Genomic DNA, 12,502 nt, shown 5'->3' on the forward strand with positions numbered 1-12,502 from the left:
AGAGTTATATTTCCACTATTTTTGTCATTTATTTTGACTCAGCAGCTCCAGGCTACTGGATCCATTATTGGGAGCGCATTTATGAAAGAAAACTTATTTGTACCACAGTATGGGACACAGTGGATCTTTTCAAATTAGAATGATACCCGAGAGTTTTTGTCATTAAAGTTTAAAACTGCCAAATGCTACTGGCAAATCTGACAAACAACTAAACAATAAACATGTTTTATTCTCGAGAAAAGTTATTTGCATTCCAAACAAGCATACTTTTTATTTATCAGTGTAGCACTTCTAAAGTCTTGCCAGCAGGCCGTTGTCAATCACAGCAGCATCTGAGGATATACGCTAAGTTTGATAATCAGTCTAACTAAATGCCTAATGAAAGGTTAATTCATCTTTATAGTGAGACTTCATTTATATTCAGAACCCACTGCAGCCTGGCTTGCGTTATTGCTTTAACCACAAAAACAAACAGTGAAAAGCAAACACTCACATATTCATAATGAGAGATAAGCCACGGGCAACACTATGATGGGGTGCCCATATTGATAGACCCTAATGAAAAAATAAATAACTGGCTAAAATGTGGACAGAACTGAATCTGAATGCAAAGCTGCATCTGAACTGTGCTTTGTACAGATGAAACCAAAGTGGAGATGTTTGGCACGATGCCATAATTGGGAAAAATAAACCAAAACCCCCCACAGCATATCAGCACAAACACCTCAGTCATGATTTGGGATTATTCTGCAGTCACAGGACCTGAGCACCTTGCAGTCACTGAGTCCATCAACTCCTCTGTACTGTATACCAAAGTATTCTACAGTCAATTTGAGTCCATCTGTCTGACAGCTACAGCTTCACAAATCTGCAACAGAAAGGCTGAAAAAGTAAAGAACCAAGGTGTTGCAATGGCCCAGTCAAAGTCCAGAGAGCTGTCCATAAATGAATACCCACAAACCTCAATGAACTGAGGCAACGCTGTAAAGAAGAATGGACCAAACTTCTGCACAATAATGTCAGAGGCCAATAAAGTCATAGAGAAAACAATGCTGCACAAGCTGCTGTCCTGTGGTAGTACACAACTGTCCACAATGGAGTCACAAAATGTCGAACCGAAATCAAGGTGAAGACCACATTTTCAGATATGTGCAATAATAATGACTGCTAAGTGTGGCTCTGAACGTCAACATGCCATTGAGGCCGGAGGCCTCTATATGTCAGCATTTGATGACTGAAAAAACTCTGACCTGCATGCACAATGCCTCGCTGCTCTGTTGTCTTTGTGAGCTCTGCGATGTGCTGCCTCAAAGGTTCAAGGCTTTTTTTTTTAGGTTACAGTATTTTCTCTTATAGCTACACTGTTAATTGGACAACATGCTTGTGTCTAATGTCACATCGTGCTACCAGCATCGATGCAACTTTCTCCACTCAGTTACTACTGTGCATGAACAGCACATCTGCTATTTATTCAGAGAAAATGTCTCATGCTTGTTAACCATGCTGGTTTTTGGGGTGTTGTGGATTATAGCAGCACATCCTCTTGACATTACTTACTTACATGTTTCACTTAAAACAGCACAGTGGGACAAGCTTTCCAAAAACTCACCTCTATAGCTCCGTGGATCTAAACGCATTAAGTGAAAAAGAAATCTTTCAGATTACTACAGTAAAGGATCTGCTGTGCACATTGTATCACATCTAGCTGCAACAGGACACCAGCTCAAAAAAGCTTTGCTTTTCCTCCTAAAGGGTGCACCACTGCACCCAGTGTGTCACAGTAAAACAGCATTTTCTATGTTTTCAATTATAATTCTACTGTATTATCTGCACAGTACAGTGCAGTGGAGTAAGAGTGCTGATGTGGCATCCTCGAGCTCACTTTCAAAGGGTGCTGGGATGATTGGGTTTTCTGTTGATAATGTGTGTGTGTGTGTGTGTGTGTGTGTGTGTGTGTGTGTGTGTGTGTGTGTGTGTGTGTGTGTAAAGGTGTGTATTTAGAAGTGGGTTGCAATGGAAATGCATATTTTTGTCGTATAGAGATGACGTGTTTGACAGACAGGAAGGAATGAGTGAAGATACTTTCAAGGACAAGTAAATAAAAGACATGAAACTCATTAGAAGTGTCTGGTTCTTTATCTGGCTGAGAGTTTTGAGCTACATTATTAAGGGCATTGTATATAGTCAGTGATCTGTGGGGGTTAGGGTGGGGTGAAATGAGATGAAGCTTTGCTTCATATCCTCTTTTAATTAATATCATTATCAACTGCCCCTCTAAGCAGCACAACACACCCAAAGAAGCACACCCACGTGCACGGCAGCACTCACAGGCTGCAGTGGCAACATCAGAGAGTAACATCCAAAAGATGGAAAGCCATATAGTATTTATCAACCAATATTCCCACTCTAAAACAGACCCAGTGACGCAAAGCTACAATGATGTGTTTTCTTTGTCATCTTAATCAGTTCCTTAGGGGTTGGCTGCTACAATGAAGAGAAAAATAAATTGCCGACCAGAACTACATAAAGATCCCTCACGATATTCAGTCATTTTCTCTCACACGTCCCCATTTCCCTGCTTCTTTATTACCATTATTATTATGATCTTCTCTCTCTCTCCATATTTTCTTGGCATCCACTAATATTTCCCCTTTTTTAATCCCTTCTTTTATTTTTTGCTCCATCAGTAATTTTCTTCTTCTTGGAATCGACCCCGCGCTTGACTTGGATTACGACTTGGAGTAAACAAGAACACAGGAGCAGAGAGAAGAACATGACCTCTGAGCTGAACTCCATTTCTTTTCCAAACTTCAATTATTAAAATAGTAAATAAAATATTGAGTAATCTGTTTTTCTTCATTCTGTTTTTGAGAGTCAGGTCAAAGTCAGTCATGGGCAAACTTCAGTTTGTGTAGAAACAAAACGTAAAGATAGAGGATGACATTGGACATTTAAAAGAGTTATTTGGTCCTTCCAATATTTTATGAAATATTTCATTTTAAAGAAATTTGTCAACACATCAAAAACTGACTTAAAATGTAAGAAAAAAGAATAAGCAGTGAAGCATATTCAGAGACTTACCTTGTACCCCTGGTTGATGCCATTAATGAATTGCTGAGGTGGAGGGTTCCAAGTGAATTGGATAGTAGTTGAATTTATAGCAACAACTTGGACTTCCTGCGGAGGTGCTGTGGGAACTGAAGGCAGAGACAAAAACAGGGATGCTTAACTGCAACAGGTTCACCAAGAGGAAGGTTGTGTTTTTATATAGTGAAAAAAACATTATTAAGACTTGTAGGCCCAAGCTGCAGAACTGTTCTTTTTTGTTTTGCTTTTTCTTTTTAAATAAGTGGTAGCTGTAAAAATATGAACCCGCACCACAGTTCAATGATTTATGTGGAGGCTCTGCTCATTTAATTAAAAGAAATAACTGCTAAGCTTGCAAAATAAAATGGCAAACCTATCCCTTTGTTCTTTGCTTAAAATGAACGTATTGTCTGAAAAGCTCCACTAATCTATTGTATTTTGCATATTAGTACCTTATTAATCTCTATATGAACATGTCAACTCTGCAGGCAAAGTGACAAGATTTTGGGGACCATGACGTATGTGATGATTTTCTTTTTATTCCCCCTTTAAATGCATCTGCATTAGTAAACAACGACTGGCAAACACACAGGAAGTGTTGGCCTGGATATCTGCTGGCTACAAGGAAAGCCACGAAAAATGGGCCGACGTTCCCCAGAGCTGATGGGGTTCCCTGATTGTTGTTACCTTATAGGATTGACTGAATGAGATTAGGGTGTTGATGCATTACCGGCTGACTGTGAAAAAGGATGACTCACTGGATTTGCTAGCTCACAGTATCAACGTAACACCCATTGTACTAACCCAGCAGCCCTTTCAGCCATGAACTGCCCATTACGGCATGATTTACTGATTAAAAACAGAACTGAGTTGATTAAGGAAACAAGACGCTTGATCTATATTAATATTTAACAGACAAAAGGCCCTCCTATGACTCAGTGTCACAAAACACCTTTAATTTGAAGAACTCTTCCTCTCTTTTTTAAGTGGCTCTTTCTTTCAGGCCACAAAGCTTGAACTTTTTGTTAAGTGTGTTAAGCCTTGATGACATAACATCAATAGGGCAATTTTTTAAAGCTTTGGAAATCTGCCTTCAGAGCCACGGCAGCAGTCCCCTTTACCCCTTTCTCCACTGACGCAGCTCCCAAACTAGAACTGGTTGAATGCATTTCCACCAAAAAAAGACTGACGCTGGCGCCAAAAAGCTGACACCAGCACGGCACCGCAAAATTGCTGGGCCCAGAGTCAGAACCACGTCAGTGACTGTGGGAACTTCTCCAGTGATTTGCAGCCTACAGATTCTAACTGGCATGATTTTCTTTCCCTTGAAACGGCCCCAACTTCTGCTAGCAAGGTCATGAAATAATCTATCTGAACCTGTCGAAATGAAGACTAGGTCTTAAAAGGCTCTGCACCAGCACTGTGTTCAGCAAAAAGAAGCAGCAGTGACGGGTGTTAAATCACTCGAGCTCACATTTATCTTACGTATACATATGCGTTCATCCATGAAGTATTTATAGCATTTATTTGTCACATTACTATGTATTATTTATCTCTTAAAGAGCAGAAAAAAAACCTGCAACCGTCCATGTTGCTGACAATGTTAAATAAATTTGATCCATCTGTGTTTAAGTTTGAATACAAGTTTAAAAATGTTCTGTGCATTCAAATGAAAGCAAGATGGTGACGATTTCAAATGACAGAATCTGAAACACGCACGAGCTCGGTCGAGGCATTCATCAGCTGCCTAAGAGTGAGTCGGAGAATAAAGAGTGCAACGCGATAAGATAGAAGCTGTGGAAAATACTGTGTATACAGCAGCAGTTTTTCATATGAAATGTAGCTTATTTGTTCAAGATGGAAAAAAGAAGGCTGGCAGGAGGTAAATACTGCAAACAAGCGCAGAACATGTTTGGTTCTCACAAGCTGAATGCATTTTGCATCACCCAACACCGCCTGTGCTGTTTATTTTTTCTTCTTTCCCCTTTCTTTTGTGTCCGTGTGTGAATGGTTCTCTGCACGTAGATCTTTATTTATTTATTTATTTATCTATGTTATGTGAACTCTATTAAAACAGTTGGTCATTTAGATGGAGGGTGGGGAGCAGAGTGAATAAACATCAAAGCCAGGAACAGAGAGAAAAAGGGGTGACAGTGAGATTTGTGTGCATGCGAGCGTGTGCGCCTGTTACTGAGTGCAGATGTGTGTGTGTGTGCGCGAGTGTCTGTGGGCACATGTTATGGTGATTACACAGTAAGGGGTTTATGCTGATGCTAGAGAGCCACAGAGTGATAATGTACTGTTGCATGATGGGAATGCCCTTTACATTTTACATTTGAGCTGAAGTGGCCAGATGAAACACGCGCACCCACGCGCACAAACACAAAGTGGGTGGAAAGAGACCAAAACAAAAACTAGTGAAAAATGGTGTTGCTGATGATGTTGCAAGGAGGGGGAACAAAGAATGAGAAAAGTTTGAGGGAGACAGAAGATTAATTGATGTTAAAGATGCTCTCTCCCTCCCTGCCATGCTGATTGTGCTCCTGGGGACTGGCTTCTAACCCCTTGCAGCTCACAGCTTCAGATAAAACACTAAACTCTTCCCTTTGGGTGAATCTTAGTATGCGTGTAAGGCTGCTTGTGAGAGAGAGAGCAATGTTATCAGAGTCTACCACAGAGTTTAGCTTCATCCTTTCAGAGACACTGAGAGAGAGAAAATGTCGAATCCATCGCAGCCACTCCCATTAAACCACATTAGAATAATTAATGAGCCTAACTCCCTTTCCTGAGTCTATAAACCTGTCCCGAACTCTTGTAATAATGACTCTGAGTTTTATGTGCGAGCGTGCATGTGTGTGTGTGTGTTTGGCCCATGTTTAATACAGATAATATACTGTTGAAATAAAAGCCAGGAAAAGACGAACACGCGTTTAAAGGAGATTTACCCCGACAACCACTTCCTCTCATCTCACTTTACAGTCTTCACTTACATTCTTCCTCATTTCATACTCTTCCTTTATTTATGTTGAGAGACTTCAAAGCGTGTTGCTCTTTCCAGCCATATTTATTAAATGTATTATATGCCATGTTTTATATTTATAGAGCAATACAGAAACTCTTTCCCCATGAATTCCCCCCAGTTCATCTCAATGTGCTCGTTGGCCAGATGGGAGATGTAGTCCCTCCAGCATGTCCTGGGTCGCCCCTAGGGTCTCCTCCCAGTCGAGTGAAGCTGGTATGCCTGCGAGGAAATGCCTCAGGCACAACAAGTCTGAACCGCATCAAACGACACCCCTCTAAGTGAGAGTGAAGCTTGTCAGGTTATGGAGAAACTTCGTTGCAGGTGCTGGTAACTGATCTCAGTCGTCTGATCCCCACCCAAAAACATTAAACAGATGAGGATGTAAGTATATATACTCACTGCCACAATACGAGGGAAACTGAAAAATACAAATGGACCTTTACTGTCAGCTTAGCTATAAAACTATAGTCCTTTTTTTATCTCTATAGTTGTGTTATTGTGAAAACAAACTGAACATTTAAGGCTTCGTTGTATTTTGGATACTGTTTATATGCTAATATCTTGTTTGTTTAATGCCATATTACAATGCATGATTTATTCAGCTTTGGTCAGGTAATGCTCATGTTTGCATGTCAAGTTTCAACAGTCAGTCTCTCAGGAATAGCTTCCTTAACACTTCATTTGCAGGCGTTGCATTTAATTCGCATAGAAAGTGAACATGTGAATCCCTCGTTGTCCCCTGGATTACATAATACATAAAGTCTGCTCATAAGTCAAAGCTCATAATGTGTGATGGCTCTGATGTGAAGTCTTTTCCGGCCCGTATTTAAAGATTCACGGACCAAGGAAGAGTTCTTCTTGGGTTACTAACTCAACAGTGTCACAGTATTTTATATTTAGCAGCGTGCATATGGAGCAGTGATTAAAAACCTCTCAGAACGACTTGGTATATTTGCTTTGAGAAATAAAAGTGTGTGCATACTTACCTCCCTGCAGTGTGTACTCAGTGACAGGGCTGCTGTAGACACCCAGGCCTGCTCCTGTGTAGGCGGCCACCTGGATCTGGTACTGCGTCCAGATGATCAGATCTTTCAGCAGACAGTAGTTGGTCTCTGGGCTGCTGATGTTCTTCTCCTGGTAGTCTCCTGGCAGCCCTGCCAGACGGTACCTACACACATACACACACAGACGCACACACACATTTCAATATGTTGTTTTGCAGAAAAACAAGTTAGGAAAGTAAAGTAAATGGTATAGGCTATACAGTACATTCCTGTCCCAGTAAGTGTGACCACATAGGGAGTAAAGTATGCAATAGATTAATGTAAAAACATCAAATGTAGAACAAAAAACATAATCTTCAACCAGAAAATACTTTACATTAATATTTTACATTATTACTTATTTATGATATAATGAAATATTTTCAAGAAATCTCAAAGGTTTACCATCCAGAGAAAACCAACAAACACTGGTCACAGTTAGCTACCTCCCAAACCAGCTCAACCCAATATAGCTGCGTCACGCTAGCGTAAAAACAGGACAGCAACTTCCGTATGACTTAGGAAAAAAAACCAAACCACAGAAGATCATGGTTATCCGGTCACTGCACTGACTCCTTTTCACGTTCGGGTAGTTTCTGCATGCAGATAGAGGCAGAGACAACTTTTGATTGCGTTTGATGAGTTAGCATAACTCATGTGGCATGTGGAATGATTTGCAATAGGAGACTGAACTCGACTGGTTGTCTCCTATACAAAGAAATCCTGCTAGTTAATGTGAATTTTTGTGCATGTAGACAGCAACAGATTTTAGAGTTTCTGCTGACGTATACAGTTAATCACCGTATTATCACAAAGAGATGGCATGCAATTTCCACCTTGACCCCATTCAGCCACATACTGACTGCAGACATCTTATCTGATCATTTAAGACATGTTTTAATGACAGCGCTGGTTTGCTTCCGAATCCCATTTTGTAACCAAAATTTATAAAACAACAAAAAAACAAATGAAGTGAGAGAACTTTATTTCATTTGGTAAAACATGAGATCATTTTTAACTGTGGGGATATTATTTGCAGTTGGAAAACTGATTATTATTATGTGCAATACATGTTAAGTTTCAAATTTCAATAATGTTGTATCATGATTTAAGTAGTGGGATACTGTAACATGTATCATGGGGTATCTGGTTATTTTCCATCTCTAATACTGGACTTTCTGATACGCATGTTCAAATAAATGGAAATAAGCTATTTAGTGTACATTTAAACTTAAACTATGATTAACAATTTTCTGTTAATGTGAAGTCCTTCTACAGCTTCTTAAAGATGAAAAATCTCCAATGTTGGGTAGACATCCCTGACTAGTGCACCTCCAAGGCCTTTGCTTTAGTATATGTGATATAAACGTCCACTTAAAAGGATATATGACCCAACCAGACAGGGAGGTGTAATACCACTTTGGTACTGTACATATCTGATGGAGCTGAATGGAGTAATAATCCCCATGTCAGCGTTTTAATATGAAGCCTATTCACTGTAACAGGATATTCCTACGATTCACCGGCTGAGTCAGCGCTCTGTCACAAATACATGCTGTATACACACACGTAACATGCTCATATACACAAATACACAGACACAAAGTGAGGGGGCGCTGGAGGCCGACGGGGGATCTTTGCAGTGGAGAGGAGATAGACCCTCTCTCTCCACCTGATACAATGACACTCACACTGGGAGAGAAGGAGGAGGAGAAGGAGGGGGAGGGAATGATGTTGGAAACAAGGAGAAAGAGAGTGAGGATCTGCCAGCTGACACAACAAGGAGGAAGGAGATCCAAATGGGAGGGAAGGAGGTGGGAGCTCTGTCCTATAAAGTGGAAATGATATAGTGGGAACGTACGTGTGCGATTCCATTTTCTACTGATTTTCTGAAGTGGATGCAGATAACACAGTGAAGGAGGATAAAGACTAGATAACTTCTACTGCAATTACATGCAAATTTGTTTTAGGCAGCTGATGACGGCTTGATTACACACACTTTGTATCACACTTTGGGTAAACATAAAAAAGGAGGGATGGAGGACTAAAGGGCGGCAGGTGTGTCTGTAAAGACAGCTCTCCTGTGTCTGTCTATCAGACACACTCACACAAACAAACAATGACAGAAAGGAATAGGTATTAGTTCTTGACTTAAGCACAACACACTATAAAACTACAAGTATCACTAATGATTAACTAGTGGCAGAAATCTAATAGAATAGAGGTACCTGACTGATTTTGTCCAGCTCCAAGTGAAATTGAAAGCTGCAGAATAACCTGACTTTCCCACTTCACCTGACTTCACCCAAAGCTTTCAGGCACAGAGCTCTAAACGAACCCCCTCTCCTATGAGCCAAACATGCTCACAGAGTGTGTTCAGCAGGGTGCAATTTGGTGGTATTGTGAAAAATACTACAAAAAAAAGTCACCTTAGCCATGCCAGCGTCTACAGTCCCATGGAAGTGACCGACCTTAATATGTCAACAGCTTTTCTCCATTAGGTTAAAGTACTGTGTGACAAAGGGCTTGCATTAATGCTAATAGCCAGTGAGTGGAGCCTGAGTAGGTCCAGACTTGCATTAATGAGGACGGTGGTGCGTGTAGGTACAGAAGGATGGAGCTGGATGAGGTCAAGTTCCACCCATTTGGCTCTGCGCTGAATACCACTTAGAAAATCCTCAATGTTAAGGTGAAACTAGCTGAACAAAAGTTTAGCAAAGAATTTTCTGGGGTTTATATATAAGCTATTCAACTTGTTCAGCATTATTTTGCTTATTATCAGTAAGAAACATGAAGCAGCCATTATTTGGGCGAAAGAGAGCTGTCGTATTGTGAATAAGCAAAAACAGTCAATCATGAACATGCTATGAAAAAACTTTACATTTTTATGACCTTATACTACAGCAACCACTGTTGTCCTATTCTGAGAGAGATAAAAAAAGGCCTCATCTAGAACACAATGTAACCAGAATGTTTGTGACGCAGCAGCTCATCCGGACTACAATTATGTTCTGTACAACGACGAATGTGACCTTGACCTTGAGCACAGTTTTGTTGATGACTCATTAAGCGATCATTGTGTGCAAATTTTCACTAAAATCTCCAGGAGTATAAAATGCAAGTAAAAACAAAGTACAGAGAATCCCTAAAATCTGTGCTTTTACAAAGTTTATTTTCTTTTAAATGAAGCTGGTAGGAAACAAGGATTATTTAGCAGCACAAATAATGCAAGTTCTGACAGAGAGGAGCTGTAACGAGTCGGCAGTTCATGCACAAACTGCACCAAACTCACAGGACCACCAAGTTTTGCAGAAATCCCAGTGACACTTTCTGCTGCACCCAAGAAGGGAACAAATGTACGGGCCCACTCGTTAAGTCACATGTGCAGTGTACCAGTTCTTTCTGTTACTTTCACTATCCCTACACAGCACAACAACACCCAAACACGCGCATGTTTCTGTGTGTGTTTACCTGAGTACATATCCTCTGAGGACGCCATTAAGCTGGGGCTCTGGTGGAGGCTGCCACTGGACCATTATGGACTGGTTTGTGCGCCCACTGGCCACAATATTTTTCGGAGGAGCGCTGGGTGCCTCCTCTCTTAGCATGAGCCTAACGCACACAGACAGAGAGAAAGAGAGAGAGGGACACAGAAAAATTATTATGAATCGAGTTTATTAGACATCGCGTAATGAGAATATCAGTGTCGCCGTAGAAGTGTAGGCGCAGCGTTTATCGTTATCACGGGGCGTCCAAGCAATCACTTATCATACCGTCTGCAGAGGAACACTTTATTAGGCGAGCAGGCTAATAAATTTTTTTTAGCAACACTGTTTCCTAAATATCTTCATCTTTTATAGTCGAGGGGGTCAGTGTGCCTCCAAATCAGTGACGGTGTTTGTCAGTGGAGATACACGGGACGGAGCTGCAACTTATTCCAGAAAATCATCTCGCAGTTTAAGCAGCTCTGATGAATTCTTATTGAATTCTGCACTCAGCTTTCTCATTGCTTGTCTCCTGGTGTATCTTCCAATTTCCTTTAATACATTTGTTTTTCATCTCTTGCTATATTGTTCATTTAAAAACAGCCAGCGCTGCTGCTGCTGCTGGGAACGCTTAACGCATCACTTCCAGCGCACCAGAGGATTTCTCCTGGGAATGATTGAGCTGAGATTGAGTGCTTAAAACACAGTTTTCATGAACTCCGTACAAGTTGAGTTGCTGTCGTGTTTTTTGTTTTGTTTTTGTTCGGCAACTTAAAGAAACAAACATGCATTTTCTGCCTGCGTCTTGCAGTCCGGTTGTTTATATTCTGTTTTATTCCTCTCATTTTAACTTTCAGATCTTCCTACTTTAGTTGAATTTGTATTCAAACGCTCTTGTCTGGATAGCGTCTATTTCACCCTCAACCCAACCACAATCCCCCGAGCAGACGAGCTACACAGTGTGACAGCAAAAGATACTTAAATCACTATTACTAGAGAATGAGCAAAGAGCTTGTCTTTTTATTTCCAGCGAGCCACTGTGATCCCGCTCTCCCTTTGCCCTCTTCTGTCTCTCCAAACCTTTTTCCCATCTTTACTTTGACATTTTGAACTACTTCTCTGTTTTTTTCTTCCCATCTGCAAACTCTCACCTTTCATCCATCATGTCCTTTGGCCTCAATTATTCTGTACTTCTATCTTTTACTCATCTCCTTCCCTCTTCTACTCTCCAATCACCCCCACCCCACCCCCGTGATTAAAGCTCCCGGCTCTCTCGCGGCTAGTAAAGCACACAGGGCTGAGCTGGTCAGCCTCTGGCTTTACAGTAAGCAGCTCAGCAAACATAATCAGAGCCATATGTGTTCACACACGCACATACAAACACTCCAAACAAATTTCTCCCAGCTTAAGACAGACTGCTACATCCGATGGTCTTTTCCCCTTCCGTGGATTATGTCTGGAGATTTACATTACCATCCCCCTCCAGCCTCCCCCTTCCTCCCTTTCCCCTCCGTGCCCCACAATCTCACTCTGAATGATTCTCTATAAGCTATCAAACCATTAGCTGTGGTATGGCTGTCTGTATTTGTGTGTCTGTGAATCAGTATGCGTCGATAAATGTGTGTTCACATCTATAAGCGTGTGTGTTTGTGTGAAAGCTGTTAGCTAGAGACTTGCACAGGCGGATATATAGCACAGGCCAGTGGTTTTACAGCTGTGCTTTACTTCCATTAGGTTAGGCACTGTCAGACACCAGGTGCTGTAGGGACATACACCTTCACACACACACACACACACACACACACACACACACACACACACACACACACACACACACACTTATAGGCTAATGGGCCTTGTGTGAA

General features: G+C 41.1%; 1 protein-coding gene across 2 annotated transcripts in view; it reads right to left on the bottom strand.

The window, feature by feature from the left end:
- LOC146572313 (protein sidekick-1-like) overlaps positions 1–12,502 on the bottom strand; it is a 282,653-nt gene that overhangs the window by 58,064 nt on the left and 212,087 nt on the right. For both annotated transcript variants that reach the window (XM_085276355.1, XM_085276354.1), the window contains 3 exons: positions 10,624–10,764; positions 7,096–7,277; positions 3,082–3,197 (listed from right to left, as the gene is read on the bottom strand). In XM_085276355.1, the coding sequence (XP_085132481.1) occupies positions 3,082–3,197; positions 7,096–7,277; positions 10,624–10,764 (439 nt within the window). The remainder of the gene's footprint in view (positions 1–3,081; positions 3,198–7,095; positions 7,278–10,623; positions 10,765–12,502) is intronic.

The sequence above is a fragment of the Mchenga conophoros genome, linkage group LG6 (assembly GCF_057382185.1).
Source record: "Mchenga conophoros isolate Kocher_MC1m ecotype Shallow Benthic linkage group LG6, M_conophoros_male_GT1.1, whole genome shotgun sequence".
In the NCBI taxonomy this organism is placed as follows: Eukaryota; Metazoa; Chordata; class Actinopteri; order Cichliformes; family Cichlidae; genus Mchenga; species Mchenga conophoros.